This window comes from Vicia villosa, linkage group LG1, assembly GCF_029867415.1.
Source record: "Vicia villosa cultivar HV-30 ecotype Madison, WI linkage group LG1, Vvil1.0, whole genome shotgun sequence".
Taxonomy (NCBI): domain Eukaryota; kingdom Viridiplantae; phylum Streptophyta; class Magnoliopsida; order Fabales; family Fabaceae; genus Vicia; species Vicia villosa.
Genome location: NC_081180.1, coordinates 102505476 through 102524910, shown reverse-complemented (window position 1 = coordinate 102524910; position 19435 = coordinate 102505476). Strand labels below are relative to the sequence as shown.

Genomic DNA, 19435 nt, shown 5'->3' with positions numbered 1-19435 from the left:
CATATATTAAATTTAAATTTTAAATTTAGGCTCAAAATTATACAATTCAATATTTTATTAAGAAATCCCATTATTAAAACATAAAATACACAACATTAAAATACTTAAATGTTTCAATAATAACCAAATGTTCAAGCGATTGTTATTAAAGTTTCTCTTAAAAATTAGAATTGAAATATAATATTAAATAACTTTATATTTTATATTTTAAAACATCATTTTAAATATTAAAATAAAGCATAATCATGTTTAGTCTATTTAATGATATGTTATAATATTATTTTTTTTAACACGGAAGCCAGTTACTCCACCTTATGCAGAGTTGCAAGGCCTGAGTTGATCAACTATCTGATCCAAATTCAAATGTCTGGCATCACCATCTGGTTGTTTACATTTTTAACACGGAAGACAGTACTGGTCAGATCATAAGTCTTTACAATGCTTATGATCTTTACAGCATAAAACCTTCCCTCCGGTTATGTATAGATTCAGTGATGTCTAAGACAAGAACCTAGTCATATCGGTAAAAGATTTGAATCAGATAGCAAGATTGTAATGGAAGCTATCAATGGTTCTGAGACCAATAGCAAATGAGCTTGGAAATATTATTTTGCATTGAATATTGTACAAAGAAGGAAAAACAAAGGTTATTGTTATTATTTTTATTGTTATATACAGAAAAGAATAGAAGGAGGCAAAGAGGGAGGAACCAACTCTAGCTATTGGCACCGGCAACATCAAGGAATAAATAAACAAATAAATATATAGGCATCTCAAAATAAAAGCATAAAGCCTGTCAAACTGATGATCCAGTGGTTTAAGAGTCAAAACTATGGTCAGATCGTCTGCAACAGATGCGTGAAATAGTTGCATCCATTTGTGCGCTGATCCTAATTGCTGAAATTCCACCATCTCTTCTTTTTCTTTACATAAGATGAAGGCATTTCTGAATAAGAATTAACATAATACAATTAAATAGAAATCACAGGTAAACACAAATGCGAGTGTAGCCTCTGAAAATTTAACCATAAGAAGCAAACTCAATAAATAAAAATATTGAAAAGATATGATATGAGGTTGCATAATGAATTTGTTACCTCCTTCCGGATAAATTGAATTGTAATGTACCTCTGCCCAAAAGCTCAGAAATATTACTGCAGAAGTCACGGGTAAAGGTCTTACTCTTAGCATTTTGCTGAAACAGGAATTAATATACTAACAGTACACATCACATAGATTATGCACCACACTCGAAAATTACTATTTTCTGGATATTGCTCATTTCAGATTCTACATATCAAAACATTTTTTAAACCATATCTACAATTCCATGAACTTTATCAAGAAAATTTTTTTGAATGCGAAGTCCATAAACAAAATATGTCATCATTTTCTTTACGTCTTAACAAATATTGATAAAATCTTACCCCTTCCAGACTTCTGTATTTGTGGAAGAATCTCAATGTAACATGTGTCCTTGAAAGATGTAATCACAAATATTTTGACGCCATACTGAAAGGATGTTAAAAATGATCATATCAGTCACAAAATTGAGGTGTAAACAAAAACGCAATCATTATCATTAACGACGTCAAAACATACTATATGATATGATCTTTATGTAGCACCAACAGGATACTCAATTTATTCTTAATTCCTAGACAATGTCTTCAAAACAATAATTAAAGAAATTTAGTTTACAATATCTTGTAAGTAAATATCATATCCCCGGTGTTCACCTTTTTACAGCAGTTTCCATTTAAAAACAAATAATTTTTTCATCCAATAAGGATTATGTTATGACTTATGATGCCCATCATATAAACCTATCATAAATCAAGGATTTATTTCAGAAAAGGGCTTAAACCATTTTGGGCCAATTTACCAGAGTCACAAAACCGGGAGCAAGAGCCGTTAAGTGAATTAATTAGGTGATTAAATGTGGACCATTAGATTAATTAAAGTTGATGGATAGGAGTTGGTGTCAAAATAAACTGACACTTGGTGCCTGCCAATTGATAATCACACACACATACACTGATACACATGCATGGCCAACAAAACAGAAGAAGAGTAATACGGAAGGAAAAATAAATAAAAATTATTTATTTCCTGCATACCCAATCTGCAGCAGCCTGCAACGTGACATGATCGCCCCATTCACCACTCCTAAAACATTCACGCATAAAGCTATCAGCAAACATAGACATCAATAAAGTCATATCGTCTTAAATAACATAACAGTATATGTACACATAGTTGCATACTTGCTCATCTTCTTTAAATATTCACTATAAGCCATAGGAACATAACCAGCATAAAGATCTGAGTCAGACTTGAGCTGACAAAATAACAAAAGAACACTATCAATACATATGACTATAGGAAGCACCACCAAACATGTAAAAACATTATTGTAAAACCAACAAACCTGTTGAACAATTTGTTCCCGCACAAATTTGTGGAGGTTTGGAGAGCGATAGAGTTGATCTGACAAAGCACGAAACTGAAATAAAATGAAACCAACAAAGCACTCTTTGTTAGTAGAAAATTGTATGCATTGTGATCCACACACCAAGTTAATAATGCTAAAAAATTAGAATATTCAAAATCTTTAGTTATATGTCAATTTTGCTGGGAAAAATAATAATGATATACAAAATTAAGCTTGTACTTCATCAAACTTCAATAATAATAAAACAATTGAATTGCAATAGATAGAAAAAAATATGTTTAAAGAAAATAACAAATATCATAAGATTCATAACATTTATCAAAGTTTCAAAATATATTTCTCATAATAAATTTATGAACATTCTAACAGGGATGAAATAAATCTTATAATACAGGAATTGAATTGCACTTCAGATGACTATAGGAAGCACCACCCAGAAAGATAAAGAACCAACCTGGCAGTTACCATCTCCTTCAACCCTAGACTCAATCAGTTCATATAACTGCAGTCTAACAGTTCAAATTATTAAAATTAGATATACACCCAATGAAATAAAATACAAAGGTAAGACATAATTTGTTCTAATTTACATGCAAAGCAGTGTAGAAAAAATAAAAATTTGGTAGAACTACATAGAACAATCATGTATTCATCTTATTTAATCTTTATAGTTTTTTTTATAGTGGTATAGAATAATAGTTCTAGTATTTAATTGGCTTCTTCTAGGAGACTAGTCAAACAAACCAACAGACAAAAAATAAAATTAACCAAGACCTGTCTAGCAGCCTTTGATGGTCTGATATTTCTTCATCGTCAGATGGCATTTTTTCGTTGGTTTTCGGAACATGCTGAAAACATAGACAAGAGAAATAGAAGCATGAATAATTACTTAAATTAGACTTATCTAAACTATACTTTTAATGATATATCACTTAAGTATAATTTATAAAGCTTGAGTTTTTTATACAGGGTATAGTATAGTATGATACATAATTATTTCTATATTGAATTTGCTTCCTACGATTCATGTAACTAATCAGTACCAGCCTGATTATACTACATATCAAGAAATAAATATAGACGTGTTTGTGTTCCTGCAAGTCTCAGTGTCATATGTGGGTTAAAAGCTTGTAATACGCATATGCACATCTATGAATTTTGTACTTGAATTCTTTACAAAATCATCCAGAGAAGAGACAGAAGCAAGTTGATGCACTAAAGCTACACTTACCGGAATGGAAACCATCTGGTTTAATCTTTTTCCTACTTCACCGTCAAGAGAAGACTCATCCGATATTTCCAATGACTGCCACATTTCATCAGTAATGGTGGGAAACTCTCCTGACCTAGAAGACGAACCAAACAATCCAACTTCATGTGCATCGTTTTCCCTTTCATTTGGACAACATTCCTCCACTCCTTTCATATGGCCTGATTCGCCGACAGGATTCTGGCAAGATTCATTGCCTACATGTTGATTATCTACCATAAAAAAAAGAATTTTTTTTAAAAAACATTACATGTGAAAATAACTATTAAACTGCGTCTGCTACCGACAAGCTTGTACCAAAGTTATAGCTCCGATTTGAAGAAGATAGCCAGTCTTGCGCATTCACAGATGCCCGTACTTGCTCGTTCTCAAAATTTGAAATCCCAGAAGCCTCCATAGAATCAAGTTGTGATAATTCTTCTTGATACGCCCGTGCAACAGCCTCGTCATCTTCAACATATGAATGCTCACAGAAGCCTTCCCTAACATATTCAACTCGACTTAAATCGGGATCACATCGAGTTACGACACCAGAGGTACCACCATGTGAAAATGTGCAAACATCTAGAAGATGTAAGCCCCAACGAACAACATCAGGATCCATGTCATGTGTTGTCATCATGAGCCAACTAAACACATCTAACTCTCTATCTACCTACTCCAGAAACCAATTTGATTTGATTTGAAAGAGCTCAATTTGCTGAAAAAGAACAAAACTTGAGTGTCATACTTCCTAATTTATGTCTATCTAACAAAACCTATTTCAAAATGGAAATTTTGGAAAGCACAAAGCATCCATGATCAGATCAAGAAAATTGAAACAAGAAATGCCCTAAATTACATAGTCCAATACAATGCTTACTTAGACTTAGACATCAAATATAAAAAGCTACGAAATAGAATTGCATAAACGAACGGAAGCAAAAAAAACCCTTGATTTTGCACTTCAAAAGCATCAATTTTTCAACATTCAACATGCAAAGCAATAATCATCATAAACGAAACCCTAAACCCATTTTCTGAAACCGACATTTCTTAGAATCCGGAGAAAAAATTGAATATAATCAGTTAAAAGGAATGATATGAAAAAGAAGAAGGATGGAGAAAAGGAAGACGAACCTTGCTGAAAAACGATGTAAAAGCGAAGAAGGATGGGAGAGGTTAGCGAAGGAAAAGAACAGAGGGAGGTGTGAAAGCAAAGGAAAAGAGCGAGCGTGATGGAATTGAGTGAACGAATGATGAAGAAAACGATGGGTTAGAGAATCTGGATTATGTACCAAATAAATAATAATTAATGAAATCTAATAAGCCATAGATACATCGATTAAGTTATTTAAATTCATTTCATAATTCATGATGATATAAATATTGGATAAGAAAACTTTTATGCAAAGGATTTATTTTATTTTTTACTAATATGATTTGATTGTCTTCCGTACTAGTAGTAAACCTGAAATAATAATTTGAATTGTGATACGATCGAGTGAACTTTTAACATCGTATAGAGGAGGTGGACATACAAAGTTATTATTCTAATTTAAAAGTAAGAAAGTAATTTTGATCCATGAATGAGAGTATCTGAAATGGCGTGTGTTGGACTTTATATAGTGTGGCCGATTCCTGAAATGGCGTGTGTTGGACTTTATATAGTGTGGGCGATCCCTCAAGAGTGAGGATGGAGTGCAGTTCCTTTGGTTGTAAGCACCATGTGAAAATGGATTTTCACAAGAAGATCTTTGTTGCCCTTAGAGGTAATATTACTACTTGGATTTTCACTGAAAATTCTTTGTCGCCTAAGGGGAAATATAGGTATTGGGTCAACATAAAATTCTCAGATTTCGCCTTATTTAAAGTTAATCCTCACGTTGGATCATATGGTGTACCAAGAGTTGTGGATACAATTAAATCAACTTAAAATTTTGCCTGGGGGACTCAACTTAAAGTCTCGTCTGATGGACTCAACTTAAAGTCTCGTCTAAGGGACGCAACTTAAAGTCTCGTCTGAAAGACTCAACTTAAAGTCTCGCTTAAGGGGCTCTACTTAAAGTCTTGCCCGGGAGACTCAACTTAAACTCTTGCCTAAGGATCTCGCTCCAAAATGTGCTTGAGGGACTTGCCCCTAACCATGCCTGAGAAACTCCTCTAAATATGAAGGTAGTGAAGTTACATTTGTCTCGTATGGTTTATATTTTGTTGCTTGTCATTTAGCTTTTGGTTTTGATTTTATCGTTATTGAGTCTCCTCGCTGTTTACTATGGAATTTAGTAAACAAACGCTAGTCCTCCATGTAATACGGTGAACTGACTTTAAAGAAAATGTCGCGGTTAAGCATGAGTCGCCACCGACTTTTATTTTATCCAAATTAATCAGAAAGGCTAAAAGAACAGAAAAAACCTTTTAAATAAAAAAAACTGAGTTCGGGGGGTAATTATGCAAAGGGAAGGTGCAAGGCACCCTTTGCATCCATGGTTTTCCATGGGCTCTTAATTGCTTTGCTCTTTTTCGTTCAGAAGTGTAGAAGAAGTGAATACGGACTTTAGCTCGTAAATGAGCGTAGCCATGTTGAAGGTTTATGAGAAAGAATATGAAAAAAGGTTTTTAGCCAGAGCAAGGCAATTAAGGGCAATTACCTTAACAATGTAGAAAACAGTTCTTTTAGCCTTTCAGGGTGAAAGGGTCTTTCCTTGCCATAAGAGGGCAGGAAGCCTTTCATTTGGAGGTTGAAGGGTCGTCGCATTATCGTTCGCCATAAGACTGACCCATGCCATAGAAGGCAGGTAGTCTAAGGGAAGGATCAGAATAGCCTTTCGTTTAGGCAACCAGAAGATACCTCAGCCTTTTCGTAGGCAACTTCCGAGGGTCGAGATCATTTTTAGTGTATCAAAGGCAGCATCATTAGGAACCATGATCTTTAATCGAGGCAACATGGTTGAGGTATCCTCGTATTCGAGGGACTAGCTATTCTGCAAAAACACAAGGCAACAGGCAACAAGGCAACAGGCAACAGAGAGGTTACCCCAAAAGTGTGCGTGTGTGCACCAATCACGTGATTATATTCAGTTATATTATCTTGTAAATTTAAGTGATGCTAATTCAGTTCAGAGTTGCACTCCCTAGGGTTACTAACCACGACAATTAATATTAACAATTATGGGGAAGGGAAAATGCAACCAGCGGAGGAGACGGGAATTGAAACCAGCGGGATAAAATAAAGCAAATAGGATTGAAACAAGTAATAATTGAGATTAGGGTTTAGGGTTACCGATATTCGTAGCTTTGGCAATTGGCAAACCCTGAAAAGGTGGGAAAAATAAAAGGCAAAATATATGTGAGTGCATTATCAGTTCAGAGGCAAACATGACTAACCCTAATCAATAAAAGTAAAAATACGAGAAAAGGGCAAAAATACTTAGCTTTGATTAATGAAGGTTGATGGTCGGGGGTCGCCCTGAGCGTTGACTCTAATCCTCGGAGAATTAACAGCAAAATAGTAGGAAGTGAGTGTATGAAAGTTCTTTTTAAATTAACAAGGCAAAATAAATGATTAAGAAATTTAAAGGCAAAAATAATATTTAAAGTAAAAAAGAAAAGGGAAAATAAATAATAAAGAAAATTGAATCGGGGCTTAACTTTTGATCTGATATGGCTCGTAGGCGGAGGATCTTTAATTAACCTGACAATTAGGCATGAAGAAGAGAAATCTTAGTGCATTAACTGATCTACAACCCTGGTCTACCGGGACAAACCAGGGTTAAAACCATACGGTATAAAAAATGATAATTTAAATAAACATTTGACGTTAAGAAAATCGTAAGTTCGATTAAAAATACAATAATTATCGGATGCAAATCCTAATTATTTAATTGATTAGAAGTATGTATGAAAATAAAATTGAATTTTAAATATATAAACAATTATTAATAGAATTACGAAGGAAAATCGAGTTTTCGATAAAAAATAAATAGGTATGAAATTATTATATACACAAACTAATTTACTAAGATAAAATAAAAATATGAATAATAATAATTGTAATAAAGAAGAAAATAAAAAATAAAATAAAATAAAAGTATTTATAGAATTAAAATTGAAAGAACTTAGAATAACTCAGCTTGGATCAGGTGTGCTGGTCTGCTGTAGGTGTACCATGGGCAACATCCTCAGATTCCTTGGATTCAGGGTCCTTCGTGATCCAACGGCCGTAGCGGAAGGCATATCATGCGTGTGCGTAGCATTGCCGTACTGGATCTGCAGACAATTGATTTGTAAAAATAAACCTTGTCTGGCATAGGGATCGAACTCGCATCCCTTGGGTCACCATTAAGCGCTTAGCCATCTGGACTGCGTTACCAACGTGAGTTATACGCTTGCGATTCTGAACGTTATGGACGTTGGTGATGGTCTGGATGGCTTCAGTGAATACCAAGGATCGAATTACAGTCTTCAGAATGCCTTGAATCTGTCCCAATCTCCGAAACCGAGCTTCAATTTTCCTTCGAGTTTCTTGAGTTTTTTCTTATGTTCTTTAGCTGCCAAACCTTGTGAATTTTCGTCCAAAATCCCCCTCTTGATCTCAGTAATATGCACATATATATGAGAAGGATTTAGGTTAACAAATTGAATGAGATTGTAGTGAATCAAGGAAATTGGAAATTGATTGAAAATTATCTTTGAGTCTTTCTAATTTTAGTCCAATTTCAATATTCTCTTCCCAATATTTTTATTCACGAAATCTGATTCACCTATCTTGATATTTTCACCACATAATAAACCTAAAATCAAATCTTTGATTTTCCATTATTTATTTCAATTAAATTGAATTTAAAATGAATTAAAAATCAAGATAAATAAAATAGATAATAAAAAAGGCATGGGATTGGGTCAGGAGCCTTCTAATAAGATTAGAATCATGTTTGGATTAAATAAATATGGGCCCATTTGGAGATATTTGGAGTTTTGGCCTTTTTCTCTTCATGCATGCCCTTGAAAATAGGTGAGCTTGTGCACCTTGCCATTTCCTCATATTTCAACATTTTTTCAAGTTCTTGGACTTTTTAGAAACCTTGAAGAGTCCTCTAACCAGTGTCTTTGGTCTCATATCAAAATGATTTTCCATGCTCCTTGTGTGTCCTTTTGAAAAAAATGACTTTTTGTTGACTTTTGAAAAGGACCTATAATGTTTTGATTCATGTCTCTCAAATGGAGCATTTTTGGACTTGGCATGTGAGAGACAAAATTGTATAGAATCAAATTTCCTTCAAAATAAGCTTTGGATGGAAAATTTCTGATGTTCCATGTGAGAGTTATGGCTGGTCAAAGTTTAGTTGACTTTCTCCTATGAAAACCCTAATTTAGAAACTTTTTGAATTGTTGATTTTTTATCTTTCCTTGATGAACCATGATCAATAATTGATCAAATGGTGAATGATACTTCAATATTAGGATCTTGACAAAAAAATCAGTAGTTTTGACTTTACTTTGCCCATAGTTGACTTTTAGGTCAACCGAGTCGACTATTGACTTTCTGAATATCTTAGTGATCAATCTTTTAAGCTGAGACTTGATACTTGTCATAGAGGTAATGTAAGATACTTTGAGCCATATGGGATGCCTTGGAGCCATTGATTCATTGATTTTCCCTTGGACAAACCAAACCCTAGTTTCTGAGCCTTGTATAGGAGAATATGCCTTGGAGCTTTATGTATTGATTTGAATTTGTATAAGAGAAATAGTATGGGCAAATTTTGGGGTATGAAAGCTGCCCCTGTTCAATTTTCTTATATCTGAAGATGTAGAGTGGTTTGTGCGCCAGTCGGAATCTGAAGGTAGAAGAGGATTGAACACTAGAATACCCAAAAATTTGCCCTTGCTGAAGTAGGGACCTTTGTCGGAGATGGGTTTGAAGATGCCATCCAGGTGTATGAGGGGATGGGCTTAAAGATGCCATCCAGCTTGATAAAATTGAGAACCAGAATACGTCGTACATTAGATCGTTTCTGGAGAATAGATTGAGTCATGCGTTAGTCTGAATTTAGTTTGCATCAGCAGATGATGTCTGGAAAACCGTACGTTAGGCTCGAAGGATGAGGCGTGCGTTAGACTGTATCCAATTTGCATCCGTAGATGTCTGGAAAACCGTGTGTTAGGTTGAATCTGAGCTTAGTATGTTGAGAAATGTTTGTTGGAGATTGATCGTGTCAGCACCGTTCGTAGTAACTGAATTAGACTTGGGAAGGGTGATTATTTCTAAACTATCTCTGGAGAATACCCGGAACTAAGTATCAAAATTAAATCTTCGTCTTGATTATTTCTGAACTATCTCTGGAGGAAACCCAAAATTAAGTATCAGAATTAAATCTCTGTCTTGATTATTTCTGAGCTATCTTTGGAAGAAATCCACAACTAAGTATCAGAATTAAATCTCTGTCTTGATTATCTCTGAGCTATCTTTGGAAGATATCCAAAATTAAGAGTCAGAAGTAAATCTCTATCTTGATTATATCTGAACCATCTTTGGAAGATATCCAAAATTAGGTGTCAGAACTAAATCTTTGTTTTGATTATTTCTAAACTATCTCTGGAGGAAACCCAAAATTAAGTATCAGAATTAAATCTTCGTCTTGATTATTTCTTTAACTATCTCTGGAGGAAACCCAAAATTAAGTATCAGAATTAAATCTTCGTCTTGACTATTTCTGAACTATTTCTGGAGGAAACCCAAAATTAAGTATCAGAATTAAATCTTCGTCTTGATTATTTTTGAACTATTTCTGGAGGAAACCCAAAATTAAGTATCAGAATTAAATCTTCGTCTTGATTATTTTTTAGCTATCTTTGGAAGATATCCAAAATTAAGAGTCAGAAGTAAATCTCTATCTTGATTATATCTGAACTATCTTTGGACGATATCCAAAATTAAGTGTCAGAACTAAATCTCTATCTTGATTATCTCTGAACTATCTTTGGAAGATATCCAAAATTGAGTGTCAGAACTAAATCTCTATCTTGATTATCTCTGAACTATCTTTGGAAGATATCCAAAATTAAGTGTCAGAAGTAAATCTCTGTCTTGAATGAGCGTCAGAATTAAATCGTTGACTTGATTATCTCTGCACTATATCGAGAGGACAATGTTTATTTGATTGTAGAAATAGGCTGAAAAAGAAACGTTAGTTTTATGCAATGTCGTGATGCATGTATTGTAATGTTTATTTTTTGAAATGAATGAGAGTGTATGCACATGCCATGAGGCGTATGTATGTTATGTGTGTGCCATGAGGCGTATGATGTTATGAATGCGAAACGTTGTTAATGATGATAGTAGATTGTAGCAACGTTTGGCGGGGAAAATAAATCCCCGACTGTTGTGGAGAATATAGAGCACTAATCTTCCGTTTTGGTAGGAACTCCCGCTTCATACTCGAGGATACTCAGCTGGGGATTTTTGACTTCTGCTTGGGGATGAGAGCCATTTGCATGATTGACTAGGGATAAGAGAGATGAATAACCTTGTTTGGAGAAGAGAAAAGTGTCGGGGAACCGGCAATGTCGAAGATGTAAACTCCGTGGAGGAACTAAGACTCTGTTAGGATGAGAACAATCGAAGGTATCTTCTTAAGGATTACTCTGTGGGGATATGATCTTTTGAAGCCAGAGTTGTGGGAAGGCATGGATGCCTTGAACATTGCCCCCAGTATTATAGTAACTACCATTCCTGGATTTGTATTGATTAGGACACACCACTGAGTATTGATCAAGCTGTCAAACCGGACTTGCATAGATTTGCCCCTGCTAGTAGGGACTTTGGAAAGATTCGCCTCGCGAGGAATTTATGAGATGTACACTATGGGCGACATGCCCCTAGTAATCATAGGCCCAGGACAATGCCCCATGTTGATTGGGAAGTAGCTTCAGATCTACTTGGATGCATGCCCCTGATTGTTTTGGCATCCTTGAGAGATTCTCGGAATCTTGACTTGATTGCCCCAGATTGATCGGGAAATAGTTTGAAACCTACTTGGGATGTGACTTTGACTGTTTGGCATTTGAGAGTTTCTTGGAATCTTGATTTGATTCGGCAAAATGTGCCATGCCCCTTGTATACGCAGGAGACATTGCTTCTTGGAGTAATCTTTGTCGGTCGGGATAACTTTGAGTCATCATTCACACCCTGTGCAAATTCTTTCTGTTGCTAACATTTGAAATTATGTAGCAGAATATGTTTAATAATGAATTCATGAGATGCAATGCATACGTCTGTCTTGAGTTTGTTGAAAAACATTAAAACAAGAGATGTAAAAGCGTGATATTTATAAAACGTGATGTTTGTAAAGAACAGGATATCAACTCAGCATTTGTGGTAAACCTTAAGGAGTCGGGATACCTTTGTTGTGACAGTAAACTTTCGAGCTAACCATGCTTCAGTTAGGACTTTCAAGGGTTGTAACGTGGCTTGGTTCACGGTTTAAGAAACAAAGGATAATGGCCCAAAGTTTATTTTTACCCATCCCAATCTTCGTGATGTTCTTCGATCCTATGCTCAGTTAACTTTGCGTTTAAGTCTTTGCGTAGCTTGAAGTCGTAACATTGATGTTTGATGATGGTTAAAATATCAGAGGTTTAATTTGGACAGGCAGTCATCCTTCTTTGTAATTCTTTTTGCTTTTTTTTTTCCGAGGATTTGTAGTGACCTCTTGTTTTGACATTGATTTTGTTATCCCTAACTTTTGCCTGAACTGTTTATTTTGAGGTTACAGTCAGCGGGATGTTTCGATTTTTGATAAGTCTCCTTCATAGGTTTTGACTTAACAGCTTTTTCTTTTTGGTGGATATTGACTGCCTGACTTAATGGTTGCGGGAACCCATCATTATTCGTGTAGACAACAGCTAAGATAATTGAGTTAACTGAGTAACTACCCTGCCCCAGGTTATGATTAAGGGTTTTAAATTGTACAAGAAAGAAAACTTCTACTCCTTAGGCTCAAAGGGGTTGACGAGGGGTTAACATCCTTATATATCCACTGTTTAGGAATTGAAACAATGCCTGTACATCGTCAGCATAGTCCGCTCAAAAGCATACTGTATGAGGTTGCGGTATCGTTTTCGTCATCCTCCCTCAAAAGGCTTTACAGCTTAGCAGGAGTTGAGTATCACAAAACATATGCAAAGTAAAGACACAGTTTAAAATGAGTGATAGAGAAATAAATTATTCAAGACAAACATATGCAATGCACTGATGATGATTATTAAAATAGATAATGTCTATCATAAGTCGAATGTTTAAACAAAAAGGATAGAAATTGCAGATGAAAGTAAAGCTAATGATTAAAAGTTCATCCACTTAGACATTAATTAGTCTTGTCGTTACTAGGCATAGGAGCGATGATCACCACATGAGTTTTCAGGAGGGTTGAATTTGATTTCCCCGTCATCGATCAGATCTTGAATCTTATTCTTCAATGTCCAGCAATTGTTTGTGTAATGTCCATGACTGTTGGAATGGTATGCGCGCCTCGGGTTGAGTTTATAGCCAGGAGTGTAGGTGTTAGGATTATTAGGAGGGTCCCTCGGAGTAATCAATTCGATCTTCAACAGATGTTATAATGCCTGAGCCAGTGACATATTGATCTTGGTGAATTGACGCTTAAGTACGCATGGCTTTCTTCGTTGTTATAGAACTGCTTCAATAGATAGATTGTACATAGCATTAGCCACATGAGGCTTCTCAGGTGAGTTGAAATCAGTGATCTTGTCATCGATTAAGTCTCGAATACTATGCGTCATTGGTCTACAATCTTCGGTATCATGGCCAAGGCTATTCGACTGATAAGCACATCTTGCATTGTATTTGTACCCAGGAGCAGGATTGGCAGAAACTGAATACGGAGGCAATAGAGTTATCAAGCTCCGATTGAGCAATTGCTGTAGAACTTGAGACAGCGACATGTGCCATGGAATAAACTTTGATGCGTATGTCGATCCTTTTTCTTCTGGGTTAACAAGGTTTTTCAACTCGTCTTGCCCCTTGGCTAAGTTCAGAATCAAGACTTGGAACCGGCTATTCTGAGCCTGAAGATTTTTGACTGATTGCTTGAGATCCATTTATGCTGAAATAAACAGCGAGGGAGAATGGGAAGCCTGTTGTGGAAACCTGTTATGCAATGTTTATGAATGTAGATGTAATGTTTTCAAGGATCGTTAGGAATATTTAGTTTGCGACATTAGGAAATGACTGGTCACCGCTTCATCTGAAGAATCTTGGTCTTTGTCTTTACATTTCCATCTTTGAGAATCAAGCTCACCATGCCGAGTGGGTTATCGTCTCTGATTCGGGATACTTCTAAATTTGAAGGTACATGGCTAGAGGAAAATAAATCCTCTTGCCCCTTGGTAGGCACTGAGTCTCTGAAGTGGAAGGTACGTGGCCAGAGGAAGATAAATCCTCTTGCCCCTTGATAGGAATTCAGTCTTTGATAAGAGCACCTGAAATTGTGCGCCCTAAATTCCTAAGATCCTTGAAAGGGTTAGTTAAATCATATTATGCTTATGATGTTATGATGTCATGATGTTATGCGAATGTAGTTTATTAGGCAAAGCGTGAGACAGTAAGGGCGAACAAGTCCTTTTAACAAAACCTGCGAGGATGGGTTAAAGGTGACTAAAGGTCCTTGAGCTCCGGCGCACCCACAGACACATACATAGACCTCCCTCATTTGAGAAAGGTGTGCATATGCTATGGAGTCCTAACTCAAGTGTGAACTTCATATTGACTCATCTCCCACATATGTGAAAGAGGTCGCCATGACTATGCCACTCCTAATCTTAAGTGTTCTTGAATCCGGGTATAGGATTCGTCCTTCAGTTAATTCCCGAAACAACCCTGAAAAATAAAGCAAGCAAAGCAAACAATAGAAAACAATTAAGTGAATCCTAAACTTTTAAGGTAACCCCTCTTTTATTCGAAAGCATCCCCAGCAGAGTCGCCAGTTCTGTAATACGGTGAACTGACTTTAAAGAAAATGTCGCGGTTAAGCATGAGTCGCCACCGACTTTTATTTTATCCAAATTAATCAGAAAGGCTAAAAGAACAGAAAAAACCTTTTAAATAAAAAAACTGAGTTCGGGGGGTAATTATGCAAAGGGAAGGTGCAAGGCACCCTTTGCATCCATGGTTTTCCATGGGCTCTTAATTGCTTTGCTCTTTTTCGTTCAGAAGTGTAGAAGAAGTGAATACGGACTTTAGCTCGTAAATGAGCGTAGCCATGTTGAAGGTTTATGAGAAAGAATATGAAAAAAGGTTTTTAGCCAGAGCAAGGCAATTAAGGGCAATTACCTTAACAATGTAGAAAACAGTTCTTTTAGCCTTTCAGGGTGAAAGGGTCTTTCCTTGCCATAAGAGGGCAGGAAGCCTTTCATTTGGAGGTTGAAGGGTCGTCGCATTATCGTTCGCCATAAGACTGACCCATGCCATAGAAGGCAGGTAGTCTAAGGGAAGGATCAGAATAGCCTTTCGTTTAGGCAACCAGAAGATACCTCAGCCTTTTCGTAGGCAACTTCCGAGGGTCGAGATCATTTTTAGTGTATCAAAGGTAGCATCATTAGGAACCATGATCTTTAATCGAGGCAACATGGTTGAGGTATCCTCGTATTCGAGGGACTAGCTATTCTGCAAAAACACAAGGCAACAGGCAACAAGGCAACAGGCAACAGAGAGGTTACCCCAAAAGTGTGCGTGTGTGCACCAATCACGTGATTATATTCAGTTATATTATCTTGTAAATTTAAGTGATGCTAATTCAGTTCAGAGTTGCACTCCCTAGGGTTACTAACCACGACAATTAATATTAACAATTATGGGGAAGGGAAAATGCAACCAGCGGAGGAGACGGGAATTGAAACCAGCGGGATAAAATAAAGCAAATAGGATTGAAACAAGTAATAATTGAGATTAGGGTTTAGGGTTACCGATATTCGTAGCTTTGGCAATTGGCAAACCCTGAAAAGGTGGGAAAAATAAAAGGCAAAATATATGTGAGTGCATTATCAGTTCAGAGGCAAACATGACTAACCCTAATCAATAAAAGTAAAAATACGAGAAAAGGCTTAGCTTTGATTAATGAAGGTTGATGGTCGGGGGTCGCCCTGAGCGTTGACTCTAATCCTCGGAGAATTAACAGCAAAATAGTAGAAAGTGAGTGTATGAAAGTTCTTTTTAAATTAACAAGGCAAAATAAATGATTAAGAAATTTAAAGGCAAAAATAATATTTAAAGTAAAAAAGAAAAGGGAAAATAAATAATAAAGAAAATTGAATCGGGGCTTAACTTTTGATCTGATATGGCTCGTAGGCGGAGGATCTTTAATTAACCTGACAATTAGGCATGAAGAAGAGAAATCTTAGTGCATTAACTGATCTACAACCCTGGTCTACCGGGACAAACCAGGGTTAAAACCATACGGTATAAAAAATGATAATTTAAATAAACATTTGACGTTAAGAAAATCATAAGTTCGATTAAAAATACAATAATTATCGGATGCAAATCCTAATTATTTAATTGATTAGAAGTATGTATGAAAATAAAATTGAATTTTAAATATATAAACAATTATTAATAGAATTACGAAGGAAAATCGAGTTTTCGATAAAAAATAAATAGGTATGAAATTATTATATACACAAACTAATTTACTAAGATAAAATAAAAATATGAATAATAATAATTGTAATAAAGAAGAAAATAAAAAATAAAATAAAATAAAAGTATTTATAGAATTAAAATTGAAAGAACTTAGAATAACTCAGCTTGGATCAGGTGTGCTGGTCTGCTGTAGGTGTACCATGGGCAACATCCTCAGATTCCTTGGATTCAGGGTCCTTCGTGATCCAACGGCCGTAGCGGAAGGCATATCATGCGTGTGCGTAGCATTGCCGTACTGGATCTGCAGACAATTGATTTGTAAAAATAAACCTTGTCTGGCATAGGGATCGAACTCGCATCCCTTGGGTCACCATTAAGCGCTTAGCCATCTGGACTGCGTTACCAACGTGAGTTATACGCTTGCGATTCTGAACGTTATGGACGTTGGTGATGGTCTGGATGGCTTCAGTGAATACCAAGGATCGAATTACAGTCTTCAGAATGCCTTGAATCTGTCCCAATCTCCGAAACCGAGCTTCAATTTTCCTTCGAGTTTCTTGAGTTTTTTCTTATGTTCTTTAGCTGCCAAACCTTGTGAATTTTCGTCCAAAATCCCCCTCTTGATCTCAGTAATATGCACATATATATGAGAAGGATTTAGGTTAACAAATTGAATGAGATTGTAGTGAATCAAGGAAATTGGAAATTGATTGAAAATTATCTTTGAGTCTTTCTAATTTTAGTCCAATTTCAATATTCTCTTCCCAATATTTTTATTCACGAAATCTGATTCACCTATCTTGATATTTTCACCACATAATAAACCTAAAATCAAATCTTTGATTTTCCATTATTTATTTCAATTAAATTGAATTTAAAATGAATTAAAAATCAAGATAAATAAAATAGATAATAAAAAAGGCATGGGATTGGGTCAGGAGCCTTCTAATAAGAATAGAATCATGTTTGGATTAAATAAATATGGGCCCATTTGGAGATATTTGGAGTTTTGGCCTTTTTCTCTTCATGCATGCCCTTGAAAATAGGTGAGCTTGTGCACCTTGCCATTTCCTCATATTTCAACATTTTTTCAAGTTCTTGGACTTTTTAGAAACCTTGAAGAGTCCTCTAACCAGTGTCTTTGGTCTCATATCAAAATGATTTTCCATGCTCCTTGTGTGTCCTTTTGAAAAAAATGACTTTTTGTTGACTTTTGAAAAGGACCTATAATGTTTTGATTCATGTCTCTCAAATGGAGCATTTTTGGACTTGGCATGTGAGAGACAAAATTGTATAGAATCAAATTTCCTTCAAAATAAGCTTTGGATGGAAAATTTCTGATGTTCCATGTGAGAGTTATGGCTGGTCAAAGTTTAGTTGACTTTCTCCTATGAAAACCCTAATTTAGAAACTTTTTGAATTGTTGATTTTTTATCTTTCCTTGATGAACCATGATCAATAATTGATCAAATGGTGAATGATACTTCAATATTAGGATCTTGACAAAAAAATCAGTAGTTTTGACTTTACTTTGCCCATAGTTGACTTTTAGGTCAACCGAGTCGACTATTGACTTTCTGAATATCTTAGTGATCAATCTTTTAAGCTGAGACTTGATACTTGTCATAGAGGTAATGTAAGATACTTTGAGCCATATGGGATGCCTTGGAGCCATTGATTCATTGATTTTCCCTTGGACAAACCAAACCCTAGTTTCTGAGCCTTGTATAGGAGAATATGCCTTGGAGCTTTATGTATTGATTTGAATTTGTATAAGAGAAATAGTATGGGCAAATTTTGGGGTATGAAACTCCAGAAAAATTACTATTCCGATTACTCGCAGGATTGACTAGATTGATCCTATGACATGGTCTAAGTTTCGAGATTTTAATGTTAGTATCATGTTCATTCTTGGTTTATTTTGTGGTTGATATGTAAGTAAGAAAAGGAAATGCACTGAAATGCAAAATAAAGTGCAAGAATGTTAAAGGATTTCTGACTCAACAAGGATAAATAAAGATAAAAGATTTTAGTGAAGATAAATGTAAATTGATAAAAGGTAATGTAATTTGATTAACAATAATTAGTAGTTACGTACATTCTTAGCACTCATTTCTCGATACGCTTTGATACTTTGAGTATGATTGAGTTTTGTACAAATTTGAACATTCTAAATCTAACGCTAAGATTCTAATTTATACTACTTCGACCCTAATGGTCTTTTCCTAACGGAATGTCACGTTCTTCGTTTGCATGCCCCTCGATCCCAAAGGCTTCCATGTGTCCTTATGGATAAGACAGATCATTTGGAATTTGAATCTCCTTCCGTTTGAGGCGGCAAAATTCAACCAATGTGGATGTCGAAGCTTGCTCTCCAAATGCTCCAAAAATATCCTAAGAGTGTGTTTGGATGAAGCATTTTAATGAGGGAAAGTAATTTTTTGAGGGAATTTAAAATGATTTGATCAAAATCCATTGTTTGGATACAAAAATGAAGAATTGTTAAAATGATGGAAATTTATGGAGTATTTCATCTAAGTTAAATTTAATCATTTTGAAATGACACCAAAAACCAAAGAATTTGAAATTCCTCTCATGTTCCATAGAATGTAATTGTCATTATTATTTCTTCAAATTTAACAAATTGGTCCTCATATTTTCCAAAATTATAAAATTGACCCAAAAAATTGCAAATTGGTCCTTAATAATTTTTAATATTTACAATTTGGTCCTTCAAATTTTTGAAAATTGCAATTTGGTCCCTACTTTTCAATTTTTTAATTTGGTCCAAAAAATTATATTTTATAAAAAATGACCCCAAAAATCTAACAATGAATTACCTTAATACTTCATCCAAACAAAATAATTTAAAATGAATGGATTTCAATTGAATCATTTGAATTGCTTTAAATTTTAAATTCCTTTAAAATTTCTAATTACCTCATCCAAACACACTCTAAGAGTGTGTTTGGATGAAGCATTTTAATGAGGGAAAGTAATGTTTTGAGGAAATTTAAAATGATTTGACCAAAATCCATTGTTTGGATACAAAAATGAAGAATTGTTAAAA

General features: G+C 35.1%; 1 protein-coding gene across 2 annotated transcripts; it reads right to left on the bottom strand.

Annotated features, from left to right (window-relative positions):
* Positions 1–591: 591 nt before the first annotated feature.
* LOC131643750 (OVARIAN TUMOR DOMAIN-containing deubiquitinating enzyme 12) lies at positions 592–5021 on the bottom strand. Of its 2 annotated transcripts, none has more exons than XM_058914054.1 (11): positions 4845–5021; positions 4023–4425; positions 3687–3922; positions 3230–3303; positions 2910–2964; positions 2432–2506; positions 2268–2341; positions 2121–2169; positions 1428–1512; positions 1098–1154; positions 592–946 (listed from the first exon to the last, which is right to left on the bottom strand). In XM_058914054.1, the coding sequence occupies exons 2-11, from the start codon at positions 4345–4347 to the stop codon at positions 891–893; spliced, it is 1086 nt and encodes a 361-aa protein (XP_058770037.1). In that variant the 5' UTR covers positions 4348–4425; positions 4845–5021; the 3' UTR covers positions 592–890. The 2 variants fall into 2 exon arrangements, with proteins under 2 accessions (XP_058770037.1, XP_058770036.1); XM_058914053.1 differs by having other exon boundaries at positions 3687–3937; positions 4845–5019.
* Between the last annotated feature and the right edge of the window lie 14414 nt (positions 5022–19435).